Below are 26,206 nucleotides of genomic sequence, written 5' to 3'. Positions count from 1 at the left end.
ATGCTAACAGCTGGTGGAGGACCGCTAGGACCAGGTTTGTTCGGATGTTCCTGGTGAAAGTCAGTGACCAAATGCGGATCCAGGATAACCACCTGGGAATCCATGTCTTTTCCACTGGCCCCGTAACTCTCCCAATCAACCAGATACTGGAGCCCCCTACCATGCCGCTGTCCAAGAGACTCTGGACCGTGTAGGCCGCATAACCACTGATGATTCAAGCTGATGGTGGAGGATCCGCAACAGGGCATAACGGACTAGATGACACTAGTTTAAGCTGAGAAACCAAACCAAACCGGAGATGGTCTGATGGACTGACGATGGACTTGACAGATCCAAGTACCGTGGCAACATTATGCGGGACTTGGTATGCAGAGGGATTTTCCTAGAGGAAAGCCAGACCTCCTGTCCTGGCTGGAAAGTGGATGTAGGGGTCCTGTGCCTGTCCGCCACTCTTCTGTTATGCTCTGTGGAGCAGCGCCTCCAGGGGGTTTCCCCAAACCTTGTGGCATCAACGTAAATTCTCTCTCCTGAGCTTGGAACAGAGGAGGTTGGAATCTCACGGACACCTCGAATGATAGAAAGGCCGGTGGCAGAAGTGGTCAGGGAAATGTGGGCATACTCGATCCACGGTATATTTTTAGCCCAAGTGGAAGGGTGCTGAGCTGCCATGCAGTTTCAGGACACTTCCATGTCCTGATTGGCCCTCTCTGTCTGGCCGATGGACTGTGGAAGGAAACCTGAGGATAGGCTAACAGAACCACTGAGAGCAGAAAAGCAATATTCCATACACATGGAATAAATTGTGGGCCTCTATTAGAAACTATGTCCACAGTTATTCCTTGGGGACAGAATACATGTTGGACAATGCGGTCCGCTGTCTCACTGGCAGTTGGTAATTTAGGTAATGCCACATAATGGGCGGATTTAGAGAATCTGTCCACAATGGTAAGTATGGTATCAGTACCTTCAGATATAGGAAGACCAGTAAGAAAAGTCCACAGCTACATGGGACCAGGGACCACTCAGAACCAGGAGACGTTGCAGGAGACCTGAAGGTGACTGGTGCAAGGCTTTACACTGAGCACAGATGGTACATGCTGCCAAGCTCCTACATCACTTCCACTGACGGCCACCAAAAATGTCTCTTTAGTAACAACAGCGTGCGGAACATCCAAGGATGAGAAGTGAAACGGGAAGTGTGGACCCACTGTAACACTTGAGGCCAAACTGGTGCTGGAACATAGAGTCGATTTGATGGTCCATCTCCCGGTCCGGGATCTAATCCTTGGGCCGTCTTGACAAGGGATTCGATCTCCCACTGTACGGGTGCCACCAAAGAGGAAGAAGGTGGTATTGCTTCAGGCTCATTAGTCTGTTCCGCTTCTGAGAACTGGCGGGACAAAGCATGAGGTTTAGTATTGCTTGAACCAGAATGGTAAGTTAAGGTAAAGTTAAACCTGCTGAAGAACAGGGACATCTGGCCTGGCAAGAGTTGAGTCTTCTGGTAGATAGGTTTTTGTGATTGGTCCAAACACAAAAAGGCTGCTCTGCTCCATCCAGCCAATGACGCCACTCTTCCAGTGCCAGTTTTACTGCCACATCATATCTCCTCTCATCTGGGGACAATTTTTTAGAAAAAGGGATGGAGTCTCTGATCCGTAGGAGAGCGGTGAGAGAGAACCGCTCCCACCCCCGAGTCTACTAAAAATAAAATTGAATTACTGGTGAGTTGAATCATGAGATGAGCTGCAGCTGAGCAGGTAGCTGTGAGGAGATGAATGGCCATGCCCCTTGACCTATATTCCTCGTACCACGTTTTCAGTAGTCTCTGTGGAAACACACAGAACCAACAGACACACAGGGAAAAGGGGAGAGAATACACAAATGGGACGGGAAAGAACAGCTGCCCCATAACAAGTGACCACTAAAAGGGAACTTTGGGGGACGTGAGTCTAGTGAGGTGGGCAACCATCCGACTAAAGTCTTTGATGAACCTCAGGTAAAAGTCCAAAAGGCGTTGGAGAACTTGACGGACGTGGGACACATGTTCTTTGGGGGACTTAGAAAAAAATCAGAATGTCGTTGAGATAGACACAAACAAAACAATTTAAAAAGCCACTCAACACATTCACACATGAAGGGGTTCAAACGCGGAATTTATAAGTTGCAGGAGATATTTATTCTTGACAGTCATATTGTTTAGACCACTAAAGTCTATACATGGGTGCAAGGTCTTATCTTTTTTTATCCACAAAAAAGAACCCCGCCCCAACTGGAGACGACGAGGAGTGAATGATGCCTGCAGCCAAAAGGACACCAATGTATTTTTCCTTCACCTCCCTTTCTGGCCGGGAAAGGTTGTTCAGTCGGCTCGACGGCAAAGGGGCCCCTGGAGGTAACTCAGTGGCACAATTGTAAGGTCCATGGGGTAGCAATGACAGTGCCTTCTCCTTGCTAAACACCTCAGCAAGGTCTTGGTAATCTTCTGGAACAGATGTCAGATTGGGAGGTTTCACAAGGGTTGCAGGTCTACTCTTAACTGGAGGAACAGCTGAACTGAGACATTTGGAGTGACAGCTGCTCTACTTGTAAATAGTTTGGTGTTGCCAGTCAATCTAGGGGTTATGGAGACTTAGCCAGGAGAAACCGAGGATGAGTGGGGTGGATGAGGAAGACACTTCTTAAAAATTGATTATCTCACAATAATTGCCAGACCGAATCAGAGTTACGGGGACGGTTTTGTGAATGAGTTTAGCAAGGAGGTGACCATCAATACCATTTAAAAGGAAAAAAAGAGGGCTGATAACGGCAGAGACAGTGTTTTGTATTGTAAGGTAGCTGGGATTAATAGACGGAACTGTGGGTTAAGAGTCAGAAACTGGGCTTGCTAGTAGAACCACACTAACTAGAATTTAACTAACTGGTAGGCAATAGCATATAAAGAGCCTTTTTCATGTCCACTGAAGTTTCTCAGCTTGCACTTGAGTAACATTTGTGTGGTCCAAGTAGCTTTGAATAAAAAATGGTTGTCATTTGCAAGAGTATTCTTTTCAACAGAAGTATTTGTACTTCTACTTAAGGACAATAAGTGAGTACATCTCTGTTCTAAACTGCCAAAGGCAAAGAGAGAAGAGTAACTGCAGCATGTTTTCTCAGTAGACCAGAATCAGAAGCAAAAGGGAAACCAACGGCAAGAGAGGAGGGTCTTAAATATGAGAACAGAAATGCAAAACAACTTTACACGCCTTGTCACCACTCTACAGATTTTATTTTATTGCTCATCCTAGATTGCAAACCTAGACAAACATTTCTTCCTTGGCTCTTCCACCTCCTTGATCAGACCTTAATCTCACAGTCAAAGTTTTTTTTGTCTGTAGTGGGATTACCTGTAATGATTGGACAAAGAATGATGTCTGGGGCACATGTATAGTCATTTGCACAGTAATTTGTAGGAGGAGGCAAGGCAGAGTCAGTGGCTCGTTCATGGGCTCTCAATTACCCAATAACCTTCCCTTCTAAATTAACAATTTTGAAAAGCTTGTTTTTGTCTTTTACGTTCAGGTTGCCATACCACGCGTTTGTATTAAACTGTAAAATGCTTTTTACCAGGCCTCTGTATGCCATATCTTGTATCTGTTGACTAACACTAAAGCTTCTCAGTTTTCTGATTATAATTATAACTGGTTGGCTCTCTTAAAAATACTTACATTAAAACTGAAAATGTGATCAACACAATGCTTTATTTCTGTGTAGTTCTGTTATCACAGCTTTCATGGTCATAATAAGAGATCAGCTGATTTCAACCGCTTCAGCGGGTGGGTAGTTTTGACCCACGATCATCTATATATTGCACACAGGCTATTTCTTACTTATGTGATTCATTTCCCTTACTATTGCTTTTATTTTTCATGCAGTTCTTTTGAATAATGGCTTACATGGAGAGAATAGATTGGTGTAATCAGTACAGATGTGTCTCCTTCAGCCATATCCCTACTTCCTTAAAAGCATAAAAAAACAATCTGTAGTCTGCTGTGTATTACAAAATGCTTTAGCATATTTTCACAACTTGGTCTACATAATATGATAAATGTAGCTTTAGGAGGGATACTCCCATACAGAAGGCTACATATCAAATTTGATAAGTACAGTTGATTTCTCAGGCCAGTAAATGGCTTCAATGTCTTTCAGACCGAGGTGTCTGGTAATTTACAGTCTGGAATTAGTAAGAGAGGTCTACAGTACAAAGGAACAAACCTGTCTACAAGTAATAAAGTAAATTTAATGGAATTGAAATCTTACTACTGCCATTTTTTTTATCTGTTATCTGCAGGTTGTCAATGAACTCTATCCAATTTGGACGTATTCCTACCTGGTGTTGCTGTTTCCTGTCTTCCTAGCCACTGACTACCTCTGTTACAAGCCTGTATTGGTCCTGCAGGCCACAAGCTTAGTAGTTACCTATGCTATGTTGCTAAAGACACAAGGCATGCTGGCCATGCAGCTCCTGGAGTGTTTCTTTGGGCTGGCCACGGCCACGGAGGTGGCCTACTACTCCTACATCTACAGCGTTGTGGAGCCGGCACACTACCAGAGAGTGACTGGTATCTGCCGCAGCATCGCTCTGTTTGGATCAGCTGCTGGATCTCTGATTGGTCAGCTATTGCTCTCTGTGGCCCAAGTTCAGCTGGTCCACCTCGTCATCATCACTCTGACATCAGCCGCTGTGGCCTGTGTTGCTCCCTGGTTTCTACCCATGCCCAAGAGAAGCTTGTTCTTCCACAAGAGTCCAGGACCAGCAGAGGAGAGGCCACGCACTTGTAACACAGCACTGTTGGAAAAGGCTGGGGATTCAGAGAGTGAGTTGCCTCTAAACAGCCAGGATGTCTCCACAGTGAGTGATAATTTGCTTTTTTCAGGTCACAGCAGGGTCATGATAGGGATTCATCTGTCAAAATGTGAATAACTGTATTTGTCACAAACACACACTTTAGTCACTTGGCCATGTTTGACCTCTCTCATTCTCCACAAAGATGTCCAGGTCCTTTAAGACAGAAAACCATTGCAGTGGTCTTTTGGAGGTGTTACGGATACTGTTTGATGACTTCGTGCAGTGCTACAGGTATCAGCCCCTGCTTGCCTGGTCGCTGTGGTGGGCACTGGCTACGTGCGGCTACTTCCAGGTTATCAACTACGCTCAAGCATTATGGGAGAACGTTCGTCCATCCCACGATTATGAAATCTACAATGGCTACGTAGAGACACTGTCCACAGTGCTAGGTGAGGGTGCCACAAAGGGTTTCAATCAATTTCTTAATATTCTATGTTGGTTGACATATTGAAACATGTTGAGCATGAATGTAGGCTGACATTAATTACAAGCTAACTTAAATGAGTTAAAATCATGTAAAACTGGGAAATGCTTTGAGATAAAGTTACAATCCCTGTCATTGTTAACCCTGGGGGCCCTGAGGCCATTTTTACAGTTTAATTTCCGTCTGGATTTATTTTATAAAAAAGCTTGTAAAACATCAACCCTGTTGTCTACAGTCAAGATATGAACATCATTTTTTTTAGGACAAACTGGGTTATTGGAATATTTGGGTTGCAGTGAGGTCACTTGCATGTTAAAAATGGTTGTAGGGCCTTAAAGATAAATAAATAAATAAATGAATCTTCCAGATATGTATTGATATCACAGACATAAGTAAAACCTAAGCCATTTTCCATTCTAAAACACTTCACACTGTGAAGAAATAATCATAACTTATACAGTTGACAAAATACATGCATTTTTTCCAAAAAAGTCAAGACGTTTTGCTCTCATGACATTTACTTATGCCAATAATAACATAATAATGTCATATTTATTGATATTACACCCACAGCAATGTTATACAAGCAAATATGTGTCTAAATAGTGCATTATGTGGTCTTCCATAGAGTATATAGGCATTTTTGTTCCCTCTGGCCTTCCATACAAGAGGGGTGCCTTTATCTCCCATATATGGGCATGCACTTCCTGAAAAGTAGACAGTACAGACACAGAGCGGGAGATCAGAGATTAGACGAACGATTCAGCGGCAGAAATGAGCCAAAACGCGTTGAATTATGGATATAGAGTGGACCAATCTTGGATATAACAGTATGGATTTAAAGCCAAAAGAGGCTGAAGTTCCAGGCTGGATAGAAAATCCCCTGTAGAGGCTAGAAAGACAGGGAAAAGACCGCCGTAAAGATGAAATCGTCAGGATTCAAACAAAACCGAAAGTCAGTAAATCGCTCGTATGGTTCAAAAGTTATTAAACTATGAATTAGAGGTACTTTTTTACTCGTCGGCGAGTGTCTCGGGCTCAGAGGGTTTTAACCCAAAGACTGGCCAACAGGACTTGGATACAGATGTTACTAAAGTGAAGTATTATTGAACAGTATTTCTAACGGTCTTTCTTTGGTCTGTTGGCCCACAGGGGCTCTGGCCGCTCTGCTGGTGGGCTACCTGCCTGTATGCTGGGCTCTGTGGGGTGAGTTGGCTCTGTGTGCCCTCTCCCTGCTGATGGCTGTGTGTGTGTTTGTCATGGACACACTGAGAAACATCTGGCTATGTTACAGCTCATACATCCTCTTCAGAGCCACATACATGTTGCTCATTACTGTGGCTACGTAAGTACAAAGAGGCAGCCTAGGTTTTTCTTCTTGCTCGCTGCATATTAATTTAGATTAATATAAAGACCAAAGGTGGGTAGAGTAGCCAAAAACTGTACTCAAGTAAAAATACTGTTACTTCAGAATAATTGTTGTTCCAATTATTCAAAAATTATTCATCCAAATAATTATTTGAGTAAGAGTAAAGTGTTTGGTGAAAAAACTACTCAAGTACTGAGTAACTGTTGGATTTCATTTTTTAACACAACAATTCAATCAGACATACAAAAATACAAAATAATCATCTTTAGGCAAATTATAGTTCATCCAGTCAATAAGGAGGACTTACACTTTCTGTGGTTCTCTAGTAAGTATTGCTGATTATGGCCAAAATGATAATCACAATTATTTTGATCAATATTGAGATCACGATTAATTATCACGATTATTTGTTGATTTTAACCAAAACAAATTCTGATGTCACGTAGCCTATTTATCACATCCATATTGTGCTACATTCATCTTATGTTGAAGTTATATGGTGTACATACATACCGCTGCAACACATGTATATGAAATTATATTGAAATAAATAGCCTAGGATATTTTGTTTTATAAATGTATCTCAGTGAAAGCTCCTTCACTTGTTTTTAACAATAACGGATTGAAAGAGCTAGGGAGAGAGGGAGGGGGGGGGTGCGATGGACATACTCACAGAGTGACGGCTGACTTATTATGAATGGGTTCAGCAGGCTCCATCTCACACACTATTACTCTAATGAAGTTTATTGCATTCAATAACTTCTTGTGTTTTTCGCCATGGCCGCCGCAACAGCAGCGTTACCAGCAGAAACATAGGTACAAATAACGATTTGCTTCTCCAGCTTAACAATATACATCTGTGTTAATAACAATTAAAACTGTGGACAAATGTCAGAAGTGTGGACTGGTGCCATCGCCGCTCTGTCTCTGTTGCTGGGAACCATGAGTGAGTGAATGGGGCCTGGGCTGCGCGGAGAGTACGAGGAGAGAAATTAACTCAGGGACAGCTTTACAGAAGAAATGGGTCATGTAACGCAAAATTAAACCATATCGAAATAAACAACATTGCTTCGTTTGTGGAGAGGCAGCGGATGTGAGGACATTAGGTGCACATGTGCAACCTGGAGGAAAAATGTGAGCTAACAGACACTAACTAGCACCCTAGAGCCCTGTGAGCTAACAGACACTAACTAGCACTGGTCACTGTTGTTGTCTGAAAAACAAAACAGACGGGATAAAATGTGGCGTTTACTAGTAAACTGGTAAACCTTGTGACCGAGGTATGACCGACTGCTATATGTTGTGGAATTTTCCTCACGGCACTCTGTGACTGTCTAAATCTAGAAACTAAGGGCGCGGTGGAGGGACCAACTCTGACCGGCACATGATCAGACGGCGATTTACGGAGCGGTAGATTGGCTTTGCAAAAAAACCCGGAGCCTTCTATGAACGGAATGACGCATTTAAAATATTGCTCGATTACGCAAAATTTGATCGTGAGAAGCCAAAATCGTGATTGTGATTAAAATATATATATATATATATATCAAAAACAATGACGCGTAGAATACCAAAGAGATAAAAAGAAAAGTAGCAAGCTCATTGTAGCCTAATGTATCGAAGTAAGTGTAGTTTTTTTTTTACAAATCTACTAAAGTAAAAGTAAAAAGTATAGTGACTAAAAACTACTGCTAGAACTATAATTTAAATGTAACGGAGTAAATAAAACGCGTTACTACCCACGTCTGTCTAAGACTGATACTATTCAAATGCTGAAATTACTATTTAAATGGGACTTTTTTTATAAATATTAGGGATGAGCCGAGTACTCGGCTGAAACGAGTATCCGGTACGGATAAAGCACTTTTGCCGAGTACAAGTATTATCCGAGTAATGCGAGTCAATAGGCTCGTTCGAGATGAACTGCGCCTCGCCTGTAAAGTGGACGAGAGCAGGCGGCAGCAGCGGGGGGCGGTGACAAAAAGCTGCGGTAAAGTCGGACAGTTTCCAGCCGATTCCAGCCGCCTTCAGGCTGGACAGGAAGTGATGAAAACACTGTGGTGCGATTCCGATTTAATAAAATATAATCAGACCCACACATCAGCTTGTACACAGTCTCCAGTTGTTTTAGTTATGACAGAGTAGCTGGCAAAGAGCTCTACATGCGATCTGATGCTGATTTTAATGAACAACAGACTGGAGATGATCCGTGATCTGATCAGATTTAGTCTCTTTGACTTCTAAACTTAACTATCAGTCACACAACATGTGTTCTGGACAGAATAAGTCTTTAAATCAGACAAATAGCAATTAAAATCGCTCCGATTCAAAAACAGTAAAAAGTTTATATAAAACGTCATCATGTTGTAAACCAATCAGGTGTTAGATCAGCTGAGAAGCCGGCGTTTCCCAGCATGCTCTGGGTCCGCCTGGGTCCGCCTGGCTCTTGCAGTCGGTGAAAAGCAACTGCGCCGCCTGCGTCTCAGAACTGCGGCCGCCTTGCTCTCGTGAGATTTCCGTTGCCCACGTGTGCATGACGTCAGAGCAAGTCGGGATCAAGTCGGACACAAATCTAACCGGCATGCAACGGGCGCCGATCGCCGGTGATCGATTCTGCGCAGACCTGGCTCATCTCGAACGAGCCTAATATCTGTGCTCGGATTCAATGAAATTCTCCATTGACTGTGTCTCCGTTCTGTGATAGGCTAGTCACAGTGCCAGTCACAATGCCTCTCCCTTACACTATTCTATGATAGGCTAGTCCCAGCGCCCCTCCCCTACACTATTCTGTGATTGGCTAATCCCAGCGCCCCTCCCTACACAGACAGACTCCTTCTGTTGCTGTGTGCCGCTCCGCTCACTCGCACACGGGACACGGAGAAGTGAACAGCTCACCCTTTCTGGTCCGCGGGGCTTTTTCTGTTAACATTTAGGGTTTCTTCAAGCTTCAGGTTTGTTTTATACTTCACTTTGAACTAGTACTTAGTAACCAGGAGACTTCTGGTAACCGTGAAGTTTGTTCAGACATAGTGCTTGGTAGAATGCGACTCGTGTTGCATCTCTGCCGTCAGAGTTTTTTATTTTTTATTTTTTAAACTGCCTGCTGGCTCTAACCAGTTTTTTTGAATGTCTGAAACTTTCTTGCTGTGTTTTATAAAAAAAATAAAAGGCAGTTGCGGTATAAATGAATAATATTACAAATTAAGATACACACACAAACACATTCCAACCCCCCGCCCCCCTCTCTCTTTGTTTCTCTCTCTCTCTCTCTCTCTCTCCTCTCTCTCTCTCTCTCTCTCTCTCTCTATATATATATATATATATATATATACACACACACACACTACCGGTCCAAAGTTTGGGGTCACTTAGAAATTTCCATACCACTCCATTATAGACAGAATACCAGCTGATCTTTAATGCAATATCTACATTACCCATTATAACCAACCATTCATTCAATATCCAAAGGCACATTATGTTTACTAATCTGATATCATTTAAAAAAAGTAACTAGAAAAACACTGGCAACCTATTTGCAATGATGTCAGCCCATAATGTAATCTGATTACTGCCCTGGTTAAAAAAACAATGCAACTGATCTCAGCTGGGATTCTGTCTATAATGGAGGGCAATGGAAAGTTCTAAGTGACCCCAAAAGTGTGTGTGTGTGGTGTGTGTGTGTGTGTGTGTGTGTGTGTGTGTGTGTGTGTGTGTGTGTGTGTGTGTGTGTGTGTGTGGTGTCTCTCTTACTCACTCACAGGCACAGACACTCACACATACTTGGTGGGAAAATAAAAAAGAACCAATAAAAAAAAAAAAATTGATCACACTGATAATAGAAAAATTAAAAGTTAAAAAAATAAAGTTATATTATTGAGTATGAAAACTCTTGTTCATTACATTTTACTTAATAATTGCAACCACATTGCTGTATTTATTGTTGCAAAACTTGTTATATACTGTAGGACTATATAGTTTGTTACCATGACAACACCATTGATCTGAAGCTTGATGCTGTCATGTAAATAGTTCTCTAACCAGCAATAAATATAACAATTTCTGATCAACTCATATCAATTGCATGCTTAAATAAAATACCAGTTAAAGCCCCGCACATTTCAAGAGAACCTGACACACTTCCGGGTTACATATGACCACTTCCGGTTTAGGCCCCGCCCACTCCGAGTACGGATCCGGATACAGATAATTCATGTGGTAAACAGATACAGATAATGCTGTACTCGCTCATCCCTAATAAATATGTTGGCTAAGGTTAGCTAATCTCTCTTTTCTCACCTTGGCCTACCCGCATTTGTCACTCATGTCTCATGAGGAGTGAGAAACATAAGGCATTGTAAGAGCTCCTGCATACTGACTGCGTGTTGTGAGCATGTCAGCTGCGGGGCAGGTCCATTTTTATTTTGTCTTCCATGTTAACAGGTTAGAGCTTGCACATCTCAGCTGCGGCTCTAGCTGCGCCAAAAACACGTGCATACTAGAAATAAGACCGGTGCCTATTTTTCCAAGACACGGAAGCGTGTTGGAAGCGTTTCCAGGCAAAATAGAATATGAAAAGATGTTTTGTATGTCATTTTGACACAAATACATTTAATAAATGACATTTTATGTTGAATACCTTTTTTTTTAATTGTATATCAATTGGATTCTGATAAAACAATAGTGTGGACTTTATTATCTCAGTAAAGGGAATTGAAATATAACTAGAACTGCAAGCAGTTATGACCGGGGTCCAAGCCTCCCCGGCTCAATTCCCTGGCACGCGTTGCCCATGATGACCCGCAGAGACCGCAAAAGCGAGCATGCAACAGCAGAACCCAAAGAACAGACAGAGGCAAGGGAAATGTCAGGCAATTTCAAGTGTGAACTGTAAAGTCTGGTGATTTGCAATTGCGATTTTCCCATTCACTGAGTAAAAGGCCCAAACGCTTCTACCTCAATTATGGCGCTCCCTAAATTCTGATCATCACCAAATCTGGTATAGAGCCTCAGATTGGCACATGAACAATAATCGACTGCGGTGGAGATATTGCAATTGCAAATTTCCCATTGAAATGCATTGAGTTATTTGCCAAAACGCATCTACGTTCATTACAGCGTCCCCTAAAGTTTGTGTTTTGTGGCGAGCTACAAAAATGAGTTTGGTCGTGAAATGCACATAGTTTAACGTAGCAAAATTATTTTGATAACTTTTGGTCAGGTCCATCTGTAGATGTTACGAACCAAGTTCTGTGCAGATCTGTTGCACAGCCTAGGAGGAGATAGAAAAAGTAGGTTTTGTGCATTGCGCGATATTGAAAAAAAACTCTTAGCGGGAAATGGGTGAGGCCTATATCATCAGATTCAGCTTGATTCAAGGAAGAATTGGATTTTCTAATGTGGGATGTGAAATGTGGGAGTTATAGGCAAGAAACAGTTTAACATCATTATAGCGCCACCTAGTTGTACATATGTGTAATTTCTGGTATGTGCGGTCCATGAACTATTGTACATCTACACTGTAAATTTGAAGTTGCACACTTTAGTGTAAGTGGTGAATCCAAACCTGGGTCCCATAGGCCACAACCACTTTGATGAATCAGTACCCCACTGTAGGCATTGCCTCAGGAGTGGCCTTAGATGGTACCCTCAGAATTTCATAAAAATCATATGAGCCGTTAATGAGATATAAACTTTTTGTACTTGTAGTGCCCCCTAGTGGCCAATTTTTGTTGAATTTATTTTGGAGCGTCAGAGGGTCACGCCAAAGAAGATTCAAAAGTTTTGCGTTGAAAGCTTTCATTTTGGCCATTTCATTTTGATATGACAAAGTTTTGGTAGCTAGCTATGCAAATTTTTTTCCTGCGTAATTAGCGCAATTTTTATCTAAGAAAAATTCTTTTAATAATTCTGTCAGTTTGGTCTGACGATACTACATAAGTTTTGTGCAGATCAGTCGCACGGTCTAGGACAGGGGTCTCAAACTCAACTTACTTGGGGGCCGCTGAAAGTAGAGTCTGGGTTTGGCTGGGCCGCATCAAGTATCCAAAAAAACAACAACTATTTCCTCCAAACAGGGCGCGGAACTGCCGGTGCTTTAAGCCCCTAGATCTGATATGGTTGGTGAATTTCACAACAACAGACATCACACTGTCAAACCTCAGGCATTTGCCGCAACGAGTACTTAGCTAGCTTGACAACCGTTACGCCGCTGTCAGGAGACTACTACGGTAGCCCATAAGTGACAAGCGCAATGACAAAAAGTTTCAGAACGCGCGGGCCGCACTAACACTTAACTTTGATGTCAAGTAGGGGGCCACAAAATATCATCCCGCGGGCCGCAATTGGCCCCCGGGCCGCGAGTTTGAGACCCATGGTCTAGGAGGAGTTTGAAAAAGTAGATTTATGATCGCATTAAAGGCGAAAAGGGGCGTGGCCTATATAAGGAGGTCCAGCTGAATTCAAGGAATACGTGGATATGTAAATTTTTAATTTGTGATGTACGGTTTGGAAGTTAAAGGCCAAATGCATTTTTTTTCTGATATAGCGCCACCTTGCAGGGGAAGTGTCTGAATTTTATTTTTGTCCCAGGTCCCCAGGTCTGGACCAGTCATGAAAACGGCAACCCCCCACCATGTACAGTTTTGGCTGTAGTATCAGCTTTAGGCGGAGAAGAATAATAAGCAACCTTAGGAAACCAATAGGGTAGTTGTAAGTATATTAGTAGTAATAAGTAATTCATTTGAAATGCACTTAAAGGGGTCATAAATCCCAAACTATTTTGTTTTTAATTAAAGAAAAATCTATACAAATGTTTAAACATCTATACAAATGTATACACACATAATAACAACATTACACATGACATTTGATGCTACAATCCTCTCGAAAAATACTTTCCCGTTCACACTGCATACATTTGACTAATGTTCACAGCCCAGACTAGCAGCTAGCTTATAAACACCTAACTACCCCGTATGAGCTAATAAGATGTATTCATTTAGCCAGTGCCCTACATGCGTTGTCCTACAATGTTGCTAGTGCAAGACAAAAATGATATATATGTTTTTTTAATGTGCTATATGTGCTGGTTTTACTGTTAAGTGTCTTTGAATATCATGTAAAGCGCTATATAAAAAATGTTTTATGTATTATTGTTATCATTATTATTATTATTGTTAGTTTGACAGCTTGGTCAGGTTGCCAGATATACCTGTAAAAACCCTAACAGCCATTGTACAGCCATAGAAGTAGCAAACAAAGAAACAAAAACTTGCCATCTTTCTAAACGGTTGCATAACCAGAGACATGGCAAAAAACAAATATTACAGTAATAGAGATGCATTCAAAAGATGGAGACATCTTAGAGCCTAAAAGGTCACAGAGTTGACTAATTTCCTCCAGGTAAGCGTTGAGCTTCAGTCATTTATATCACAACTAACGTAGGGATAGTCCTTTTAATTCATTTCAACATTCCTGTGCTCGCATTAAATTATAGAGTACTCAAGTTAGTAACAAATAAAATGTTGACACAGCCGGTGAAGTGATCCTGACCGGTGCTAGTAGTACTGACAAACTCCACCCTGCTGAAATTGTTCCCCTGCTTTGGTTCAGAGGCGAAGCCGACAGACAGTGGCTGTGCCCTGGGTACAAACAATCTCAAGATCATTGCAGTGACATTAAGCCGAGGAACGCCGTCTGTCAGTCGGGCACAAAGCTCAACAGAAAGTCTCATTAGCCTTATTAGCGGTTGTTACGGTTAGTCAATAAAAGATGACTGTCAGCTTGGTACAGAGCTCTGGGAGAGTTCAGGCTTTTAAAACCGTCAACATAGCAGCTACTAGCAACTTCGCTGTGCTGTGGAGTAATGCCTGGCAATGTGAGACTGGCATCAAGCTAACACAGACAAGCTAACACGGACATTGTTTTTTTTAACATGGCAACTGGTGAACTTTGACACTGGGGAGGGAAAGGACAACTCTATTCAGTATTTTGAAATTCCACTGCAGTAACCATTTTAAATGCTAGCTGTCATTGGAGACACTGTGCTACAGATCTAACTGTTTTTCACATATTTTATGATGTTTTTGTTGTTGTCATCCTTCAGATATCAGATTGCAGCTAGTCTCAATATGCATCGCTACGCCTTGGTGTTTGGGGTAAACACCTTCATGTCCCTGCTGCTGCAGTCTCTCCTCACATTGGTGGTGGTGGACTCAGCTGGCCTCGGCCTTGACGTTTTCACTCAGGTGAGGTGGTACAACAAGCTCTTCCCCCCCCTTAGTTGCCTATGACAACATACATACAGACACCTAGGCTGTTTATCCACCTCCCACAGTGTAGATTTGATTAAAAGTTGGCTTGTTTTCTTTCCTCAGTACCTCATCTATGGCGGCTACTTTGCTGTAATCTCAATGGTCTTTCTCTTTGCTGGGCTTTGTAAATTGGCCTACAGGAGACGCTCCAAACAAGAGGAGGAGGGCCTGGCCAACAGCCAAGCCTGAGTTAGACTCTCCTCCAATCGGGGACACCATCTCATGCAGATAGGCCATGCTGTACATTATTATGATAGATCTTGTTTAGCTTCTCAGATACTAACGCACCATAGGTGAGTGAGCACAGTGACCCCACAATGTGAGCTTCTCCATATTCTGTAACCACATAGTTTTTTTCACTGTAATTTTCTGTATAATGACTGCAGGCTACTTACTGTGGCTTTCCCTTCACTTATTAAAACAACATGGATTAATTAAAGTTAAATTAAAGTGGCAGAAGAACAAGCTAACAGACACACAGCCCTGACATACTATAATATGATTGTTATGGCTGTCATTTTAGATTAGAGTTGGACATGGTATACACACTTTTATTGTTGAAATTTAATGTTGGGCAGTCAATGTCAGTGGGTTTATTGCAATTGGTGTAGTCATTTGTTTCATTGTGTGAGAAAAAGAGAGACTGATCAATGCAATTCTTTAAGAGTGTTTTCACACCTACCTCATTTGGTCTGGACTTTCGTATTTTTTAGTTTGGTCTGAACCAAAATTGCAGGTGAGAAAGGTGCCTCGGACCACGGTCCATATCAGAAGTCCAAATTTTGGTCCGATCAAACGATCATATTGTTTTCAGTATGAAAACACTTTTTAGATGCAGGGCCGACTCTTGCTCTTTTGTTGCACTCGGCGACATTGAGTTGTTAACCCTCTGAGCCCGAGACACTCGCCCACAAGTAAAAAAGTACCTCTGATTTCATAGTTTAATAACTTTTGAACCATACAAGCGATTTACTCACTTTTGGTTTCGTTTAAATCCTGACGTTTTCGGCTTTACGGCGGTCTTTTCCCTGTCTTTCTAGCCTCTACAGGGGATTTTCTATCCAGCCTGGAACTTCAGCCTCTTTGGGCTTTAAATCCATACTGTTATATCCAAGATTGGTCCACTTTATATCCATAATTCATCGCGTTTTGGCTCCTGTCTGCCGATGAATCGTTCGTCTAATCTCTGATCTCCCGCTCTGTGTCTGTCCTGTCTATTTTTCAGGAAGTACATAAGCACCCCTCTTGTATGGAAGGCCAGAGGGGACAAAAATGCCTATATACTCTATGGAAGGCAAAATAATGCACTATTTAGACACATATTTGCTTGTATAACATTGCTGTGGGTGTAATATCAATAAATATGACATTATTATGTTATTATTGGCATAAGTAAATGTCATGAGAGCAAAACGTCTTGACTTTTTTGGAAAAAATGCATGTATTTTGTCAACTGTATAAGTTATAATGATTATTTCTTCACAGTGTGACTCCCAAGATTTATGAGAAGTGTTTTAGAATGGAAATGGCTTAGGTTTTACTTATATATCTTTGATATCAATACATATCTGGAAGATTCTTTTTTTATTTTTTTATTTATCTTTAAGGCCCTACAACCATTTTTAACATGCAAGTGACCTCATTGCAACCCAAATATTCTAATAACCCAGTTTGTCCTGAAAAAAATGATGTTCATATCTTGACTGTAGACAACAGGGTTGATGTTTTACAAGCTTTTTTATAAAATTAATCCCAGAGTGTTAAGTCGTGATATTTTGAGAAAAATAAAGTGATAACAAATAATATGTAAAAGGCTATAAGAATAAAGTCACAATATTTCAGAAAATAATCCACCTGCAACATAGTCCACACGGAGCACAAACAGACACATCTGCCGCAGCATGCCCAGATCGTGACCATTATAAACCTGAAGCTGCACAGGCCAGGGAAGGCGTGCTGCAGCAAGCTCTGTGGTCTGTGCCGCTGCTTGTCTCTATTTTTTAAGGCGAGAGTGGACATTAAGAGATGCACAGGTCTGCTTCAACGCTCCGTGTGTTTCTATTATTTTCCTAAGGCCTTTTCTTTTTCTTCTTATCTTTTTTTTTTGCTCTGCCTAAAACTGCAGGGGGGGGGGTGCCATTTTCAGGACTGGTCCAAAACTCAGGCGCAACAATTGACCCACTTCCACAACTAGGTGGCGGTATAGAAGGTAAAAACGTGTTTGGTGCTAAAATTTCCACATCATACACCGGACAATAAAAAAACCTCATATCCACGCATTCCCTGAATCCAACTGAATTGCATTATATAGGCCATTTCCACCTATGCTTTTATGTATGAAATATTGTGATTAATCAAAAACCTACTTTGTTGAACTCCTCCTAGACCTGACAAACGGTTATCAAAAGAATATCTATAGGATAAACATTGCCCATATCACGCACAAACAAATTTGTGTAGCTAAGCACCAACTTTCCATATCTCGACCAAAATACCCCTCTGGAGGTCTGGAGGCTACACATTTAAAAAATATTGACCACTAGGTGGCACTACAAGTACAAAACGTAAAGCCCTGCAGCACCCTGCTATGACATGAACTACTACTACTACCAGTTTTTACCTGTTCATCACATTCCCAACTGGCGCCGTCAGACACTGCCTACAAAGTGCCTGGGTCTGGCCAAGGTTTCTTCCTAAAAGGTTCCTAAAACAAAGTTTTTCCTCAGCATTGTCACACTATCCTTGCTCTTGGGGGAATTTCTAGAATTGATGGGACTTTATAAAGTATAGAGTGTGGTCTAGACCTACTACTGTAAAGTGTCTTAAGATAATTCTTATTATGATTTGATACTATAAATAAAATTGAATATAATTATGACGTAGAGTCTTGTTTGATATATCACTGAATTCAGCAGGGAGTTCCCTTTTCATTGATGACGGTCTGCAAATGCACACCCATAAGAATCGGTGTTCACCAGTAACCGTGACGCGCGCAGAGGAGCGAGGGCACGTCCAACGCTGCTTGTAGCTTTAATTATGCTTTATTATTACGCATAATGAATTGCTTTTTTGGGGACCTTCAAAAAAATTAAAAAATTCACAATACTTTGCACATGCATCAGGCGTAGTTGACCATGCAGTCCTCCTCTCTCGCCTTGGGCATTTTGTAAGCATCAGAGGCTTGGCGCTTAAATGGTTTAGCTCCTATTTGGCAAATAGGAGCTTTTCTGTTATGATCGTCAGTTGCTCCTTTCTATTGTGGGGTACCCCAGGGATTCATTCTTGTCCCCATTCTGTTTTCTTTATATATGCTGCCTTTAGGGGCTATTATAGGAAAGCACAAGCAGATGATTTGCAAATCTATTTGTCTATGAAGGCAAGTGACAGTGTCACACTAAACTCCTTGTTTAGTTGTATCACTGATAAGCTGTGGCTTTCAGAAAACTTTCTTAATTTGAATGAAGATAAAACGGAGTGTTTAATTTTCAGTACTTCAGGCATGCAAAACGGTCCAGCTTTGAGTTTGGGAGCTCGGCATCTTACACCAGGTTAGCTGTCAAAAACATGGGGGTTACTTTGATTGCAGCATGAAATTTGACAAGCAGCTTTTTCCAGCTTGGTCTCCTGGCTAAAGTTAAGCCATTCCTGAGCATGCACGACCTAGAAAAGGCCATTCATGCTTTTATTAGTTCAAGGTTGGACTGTAATGTACTTCTGTTGCTCTAAATCAGACGACCATCTCATGTCTTCAACTATTGCAAAATGCTTTTTAACATTAATTAGAATAGATTTTAAGATTTTATTTTTAGTTTTTAAGGCTTTAAATCATGGGTCTCAAACTCGCGGCCCGGGGGCCAATTGCGGCCCGCGGGATGATATTTTGTGGCCCCCTACTTGACATCAAAGTTAAGTGTTAGTGCGGCCCGCGCGTTCTGAAACGTTTTGTCATTGCGCTTGTCACTTATGGGCTACCGTAGTAGTCTCCTGACAGCGGCGTAACGGTTGTCAAGCTAGCTAAGTACTCTTTGCGGCAAATGCCTGAGGTTTGACAATGTGATGTCTGTTGTTGTGAAATTCACCAACCATATCAGATCTAGGGGCTTAAAGCCAAATGTTTGGAGGAAATAGTTGTTGTTTTTTTGGAATACTTGATGCGGCCCAGCCAAACCCAGACTCTACTTCCAGCGGCCCCCAAGTAAGTTGAGTTTGAGACCCCTGCTTTAAATGGTCTGGCCCCAGGGTATTTGTCTGAAATGTTAACTTTGCAGGAGCACAACTGGTCATTGCGGTCTTCAAATTAGCGAGTTGTAGAAGTCCTAAATTCCAAGTATAAACGGTGGGGTGATCAGGCTTTTGCAGTTGCTGCCCCAAGACTCTGGAACAAGTTACCCCCTGATATTTGCACGATTACAGATGTAGCTCTTTTAAGTCCAAACTCAAAATGTATAATAATAATAATAATAATAATAATAATAATAATGTATTTTATTTAACAGGGCCTTTCTGAACACTCAAGGTTGCTTTACAAACAATAAAAGACAGATACAGGGAACAGAAAAGTGTAAGCAGTTATAATTAAAAAAAAAAAAAAAAAAAAAAAAAAAATCTGTATCTGTTTAGCCTGGGTTTTAATATGTAGCAATGGTGTGACAATTTAACATCTTTGCCTTTTTAACAGTTTCTCCCTACTGAGTAACACACCGGCTGAGAAACCAACTCTGGTTATTGGGAGCTCGATACAGCGGAATGTGAGGTTGGCAGCTCTGACGGCCACAGTCGTGTGTCCCTGAGTGGGAGATATAGAATTCCATCTAAAGCTGCTGGTTAAAGATAACCATAAATACAGTCAGATCGTACTTCATGTGGGTGGTAATGATACCAGATTACACCAATCGGAGGTCACTAAAATTAATCTTGAGTCACTTTGTGCATATGCAAAGACAATGTCGGACTCAGTAGTTTTCTCTGGACCCCTGCCAAACCTGATCAGTGATGACATCTACAGCCGCATGTCATCCTTCCACAGCTGGTTGTCAGGGTGGTGCCCACCTAATGATTTGGCCTACTTAGACAACTGGAGTGCGTTCTAGGAAAAGCCTGGTCTAATTCCCAAATTGATAAATTTGTAGATGGTGCTACAACCTGCCTACAGATGACTTTAGACTCTGTTGCTCCTCTCAAAAAGAAGGAAACTAGCACCTTGGTATAACTCCCAAACTGGAAGAATCTCATTTAGATTGGCAGTCTGAAAATAAATAGGAAGGTCCTCAGAAATTCCTGATCAGACTATAACTCATCACTACACATCATTGAATGAAATGAAGGATTAAAAAAAGAATAAACAATGGAGCAGACATAAGTTAAACAGTTACTGTTTGTACTGGGGATTGTCATGAATATCCACAGAGCCCTTGTCATCCAACCTGTCATCATTGGTTAGCAAATGGAATGAAAAAGACAAATATGTGGCTAAGATTTCTCATGGTCTCACTGTATCAGTGCCTGCCTTAATATGAGCACATTCTAGGTTTTTAAGTATTATTTATGTAATTCTCTGGTATGACAATACATAAGGACAGTATGAAATGTGATTATCTGTGATCTACATAACATCTAGACTAAACCTTCATGTATAATTTTGCCTTTCCTGTTCCCGTCTATAGACTGAACTTGCATGTCTTATGGTGTGGCTCAGCCAGTCAAGGTGTAGTTCCTCCAGATATTCAGTCTGGACCAGCAGATGGCACAGTAGACAGAAAGCACATCAGCATCACTTCTGTTGCTATGAAGGAATTCCCAAAGTGTCCTCTGAAATTCCTATAGGTCACTAACCATAAAGGAACTTCTTTCTGCGTGGCTTACAATTAATGATCAGCCAGTGATCAAGATAAACATGTCTAAATAAAATTAATTCACAGCTCTTCTTAACATGTTATGCATTACTTTCAGTGAACAATGTGCAGCTATTAACAGGATGGAGGGAATGCTGAGGACTGTTCTTGTGAGGAAATTTGATATTATCAAATAAAATGGCCTACTTTTGGTTTCTCACACAGCAAAGTAAAGCGTCATGTTAAATATTTGTGGACTTTGTCAGTTGTCTTGTTTTGGGATTATTCTACTGAAGTAATGACAGTATTTACATATTCAAGTCTGCAAGTGAGATTGTGATTATGGAGTCCCTCTGACCCTTGGCTGTGTGTGTGTAAATACATTATTTCATGCTTGTATGTTGGTATATAAACAGCCAATAAAATGTAACACAGTTCATGTAAAATATGTCTCAATGCCAGTTACTGTAATGGTTGGGCATACTGTGCATTAATTACACTGTACTGTACATTACAGTGTGTTGTGAACTATGTATTATGTGTTTATTTACTAGGTAAAGAGTGTGTGTATGAGAATGGAATGTGTGTGCTGTCAAGTTAGAAAGCAGGGACTCAAAATTGTGTGTGTGTGTGGGTGTGTGTGTGAGATAAGGAAGTAGAACAGAATTTCTTTGTGACATCATCACAGTTCCAGTTCCCAGGTTCATGCACATAATTCTCAAACCTCACTTCCGCCCTGGACTTTGAACTGTGAACATTTCAACCACAAAAATAAAATTTCAAACTCATCACTTGCAAGGACAACAAGCAGAAGAACAAAAAACTGAAGATGTCTCAACAGAAAGAGGTATAAATCATTCTTGAGTATTTTTGGCTGCTTTTTACTTCTAACCCACTTCAACTAAATTTAAGAAATTAATCTTTGATTTTTGCAGCACAATGTTAATTTTGTTGCAAAGACTGACTTTTTTAAGTTAAATTTTGAATAGGATTTTTCTAATAGATCCTCTAAATACTCTAAGAACCCATAAAGCAATGTGCATGAGATTATATCAATTGTGAAAAGTGTTAGAAGGTAGAAATGAAGCTATAAAATCAATTTATTATTTTTAAACTGACTAAAATTGTACTTCCCCTGCTCACGTTATATTATACATGTACATTGCTCCACAGGTGCTTTGTGGCAACACTAGTACTAGTAGTACCTGTATCTTACATTTTGCCACTCTATATGTCTTTTTCCAACAGAATATAAATGCCAAACAAAGCCCTCTGGATCCAGGTAAAATGGAGAATAAAGCGAAACATTTCAAAACCAGAGAGACAGATTCTACCTCCAGACCCTCCAGCTGGGGAAGCGAGAAGACTGTCTCCTCCACTTTATCGATCATCTCAGTAATCTCTGAAATAGCCAGGATAGTTATCTTAAATACTGTTAGATCCCGGTAATCCCCGGTCAAGGGGGTACTGGACCAGCTCTCCGTGTAAAGGGTCCGATCCTCCTAAGCCTATGGGTATTACCCTATTAGGTATGACAGAGGACTGTTTAAGCTGGTGTCGAAGAGACTCGCCTAGCTCCTAACTGTCTTCATCCGGGCGTCTACCCTGCTTGCTCTGAAACAGCACCTGACTGAATAGCCCTGAGCCAGATACCACCCCAGCCGCGCCCGTTCACGACAGCTCTCTTCTCATTGATCAGGGCACTTGGTAAGTTGCTAGGATATTGTTTAGGGGCCAGGAAAATAGGCCCTAAGGGTATGTTAATTTCAGTGGCTAGAGCAACCTATAAGAGCCTTCAAAAGATGTCTAAACTCACTACACCCAATTGATTACAACCTTAAAGAGTGAAATAATTCAGTGTCCACTACTTGTACTTTAATTGCAGTATTATATATATTTATTGCAGAATAGAGCAAGGGCATGCATACAACTTAATGATTGAGAATAAAATTAATAAAAATTGATCAATGAATCAAATTCAAAAACCCATACCTGATTTTGTAAAACTCTTTAAAATGATTAAAAATCCAAAAACCCCTTAAAAATGATTAACTTTTGTACCCTATCGGCTAATAATTGATGATAATGTTTAAAAAGGCGAAACCTGAAGGTGATAGTTGCGCATGGATAGATTTGGCAATCTTCTTTTCTGTAGAGCTGGGATAGGAGCTTGTCACCCTGGCCCTTTTCTTCTGCCGTTGGCTGTGCAATCCGTTGGAATCCCGAAACCTTGTACAAAGTCTTCAAAATGTCTTATAGATCCACAGCCATCGAGGCAGTTGAACCAAAGAAAACAGTCAGAGTCCGAATTACTTCTTCAGCCGGGTTGGCTATGTGGCTATCCTCTGTGGCTTTTGTCTCGCATTTCCGATGAAGAAGTTTTCTGAAGTTTTCTTTTGCTGTTCCGATGTCCAAATCCCAACTCTTTTCTAAGATGAGGCTGCGGGGTCTGAAGAAGATCTTAAGGTCCAGTTCACCGCCCTCCGAGAGCTGCCGAGGAATGAGCCCCTATTCTTGCTTGTTTCTGTCTTTTATACTGTTTTGACACTGAGACCTCATTGGTTCTTTCCTATGAGTCATTTGGTTGCACCCAACTCTTTTCTCTAAACAAGTCTTCAACAAGCCCAAATTTGGTTACATTCGATCTCTGATGTTTAGACAAGTCTCAACAAGCCTCAACTGGCCCGGACCTGTTCTGGCTTGCTTTTCCCCCAGGCTCCCTCTTTTACTCAGCTCTATCGGACCCGCGGTTACGCAGATTCTGTGGAAGCTTCTAGGCTTCAACCTTTGTCCTTAGTAATTACCTAGTTTGTAGCAATTACATATTGATCCGACATTATTTCCGACCCCCTTTTTGCCATAAACAGTGATACTTATCAATCATGAAATCACACATTATTTCTAAATGGTAATACATGTCATTTGTGTATACATCAATCATGCAATCATTAACCCTTAAAACACACATTAATTGTAAATGATAATATCATCTGTGCAATCAAACATTATTCGGGATAATACATATCATTTGTGTATTCAACCATTATGTTGGGTAATACTTTTTGCTTCAGCCGTCCTCTCACTCATCACACTTTCTAGCTCGGAAAGTACCCTACAGCCCCAGCAGCAGCTACAATGCCTCACCGGAAAGTCCCAGACAGTCCCATTATTTCACCTCCTCATGCGTGTGATCTCAACTCACTTGACACCCCCTCCTTGAGATCAGGCGCTGCTCCGCTCACTCCTCCATGTGCATGAAATCGTCATCGTCGGACTCAGGCACTAGGGTGAGGATATCGACGTGGGGGGGTGACAAGACCGGAGGTGACGGAGTTGGGGCCCATGTATCCACGGTCACATACTCATCCAGGCAAGGGGTGCGAAGTGATGACGGGGAGTCCTGTGGTTCCTCTCCGTTGGGCGTCCTTGCGGTCGGCACAGGCATCGGGTCTTCAGTCGTCATGTTGGCAACAGAGTGCTCCTTAGCTGGCGGACCCTCGGACGTTGTCATTTCGTCGTCCTGTGGTGAGCTGCTGGAGTAGGTCCGTGGTTCCAATGGCAGGACCGCCGTAGAACGAGTAGACTGCAGGAGTGAAGCTGTCGACTCAATGAGCTCCTGATGGTAGTCGTCGTACGTCCATACCAACCATTCGGTTTGAGAGCTGGCATTCTGGGTAGCAGTGGGAAATCCGTGGGCCTTGTCCCTTATTGCTGGTAGTCGTGGACCGATCAGCACGAACCGGCCATCAGTGAAATGAGCAGTGGACACTCTGGTACCATCTTCGTACTCCCACATTTTTGAGTATATAAAAAAATAATAATAATCAGGATGCGCAGTGAGCATTAATGAGGCCCCCTTATCGGCTCGCAGGGATGTCCAAATCGCAATGGCTCCTGCTTCGATGTTAATGACGTCCTCGGGTTGAACCACAGGCATGCTTGACAGGGTTTTAAGGCACACCAGTCCTCGAGCCGTCTGGATGGGGAAGCTCTTTTCATAGCAGCCGGTACACCATAGCGCCGAGGACACATCCCAGAGGAGCTGGGTCAGTTGTAACAGGTCTCCACAGTGAATGCATCCAGCGTCATCCTGTATGATACAATAGCACATTTAATTATTAAAAGCGAGTAGTGCAAGCAGGAAAGGCTAGACCTAGTATCGAAGGTCTGTCGTTTAGGGGGCTCTCTCGGCACGCCGTCGGGCTATAGTAGCCAGCCATGGAGATCTCAGCACAATCGGCGGAGTGGTCCCCAGGCTGGATGGAGATTCAGTTCGAGGGAAGCAGGCAGCATAGGTCATGAGCCACATCACCACTAACAGTTGGTCAATTAGCCCTGCCCAGTACAGCCCGGAAATTACACCCCACCCGAGACCCCAGCATATAATACACATTAGTTGGATCAGCCAACGCCTTCTTCCTCTTGGCTGGAGTGCCCCAACTAGGATCATTCTGTAGGTCAGTAGGCCCAAGGCCATAAGTGCTTCGCATAGGATGTTAGCATATCTCAGGGGTGCGAAAAACATGGTGGCTGTATCCAGTATCATCCAGAACCCCACAACCGCGCCTTGGCACATGCCCCACCGATCAGTTGATAGGTTGAGGCGACCCAACACGTAGGTGATAAATAGTGACATTGCGAGGTCGCGAGCCCCGAACCACAGGTTGATGATCAGTATCTTGGCGCACCCTAACATCAGGGCCAGGATTCTCAGTGGCTGTTCTGGAGCCCATCGTCCCGTGCAACAGTAGAGGAGCCATAGTGTGAGTATGGCTGTAAACTCTAGAGTACTCACTCGATAGAGAGCAGTTGTGGGGCCATCGGTTGCTGGTGTGGAGTTGGTCGGGCTAATGTCAAGTTGAACTTCTTCTATTTTTCTGCTTCCCTTCTTGGTCGCGCTGCCGATGTGTTGAAAGCAGGAACTGAACTGTGGCCGTGGCGTGTCGAGTCCCTGGTTTTAAGGGCTCTGTAGCTCCTCCCCCTTCTGGAGGAGGGGTTTCTCATCTTCGGGGCCTCCCGCCCCGACAGACCTCCCACATGAGAGGAAGGCCGCACGAACTCCTCCTTTAACAACAACTACTGTGATTACTCCAGCAATTAGGATCCCAAATACCACTAACAAATATGGCCAGATTTTGAGTAAGAGGGTGACCGCCCACCCTGTTACAACCTCGAATCCTTCCTCTATGATCTCAGCCGTTTCTTCGAGCACAGTGGTTATGGTACCCTTGATAGCTATCCCTACCCTCTCATACCAGTAACATTCATGTTCTTGTCGTCCTTTTCCGCAATGCATCCAGTGCTCTGTTGGCGAGTGGCAAGTCCCGTTGTTATATAGGCCGTTAGGTCCCAGCCACTCGAATCCCTTGATTTTTTGGC

At 42.2% G+C, this 26,206-nt stretch overlaps 1 protein-coding gene across 1 annotated transcript in view; it reads left to right on the top strand.

The window, feature by feature from the left end:
• Window positions 1-16,106, top strand: part of slc19a2 (solute carrier family 19 member 2) — a 37,773-nt gene extending 21,667 nt beyond the window's left edge. The window contains exons 2-6 of the mRNA XM_032505922.1: window positions 4,331-4,891; window positions 5,031-5,277; window positions 6,465-6,657; window positions 14,789-14,930; window positions 15,060-16,106. Coding sequence (XP_032361813.1) covers window positions 4,331-4,891; window positions 5,031-5,277; window positions 6,465-6,657; window positions 14,789-14,930; window positions 15,060-15,185 — 1,269 coding nt within the window. The 3' untranslated portion in view covers window positions 15,186-16,106. The remainder of the gene's footprint in view (window positions 1-4,330; window positions 4,892-5,030; window positions 5,278-6,464; window positions 6,658-14,788; window positions 14,931-15,059) is intronic.
• The last annotated feature ends 10,100 nt before the right edge of the window (window positions 16,107-26,206 follow it).

Source organism: Etheostoma spectabile, chromosome 24 (assembly GCF_008692095.1).
Source record: "Etheostoma spectabile isolate EspeVRDwgs_2016 chromosome 24, UIUC_Espe_1.0, whole genome shotgun sequence".
Taxonomy (NCBI): Eukaryota; Metazoa; Chordata; class Actinopteri; order Perciformes; family Percidae; genus Etheostoma; species Etheostoma spectabile.
The sequence above is the reverse complement of the archived record's forward strand: the minus strand, read 5'-3'. Positions and strand labels throughout refer to the sequence as shown.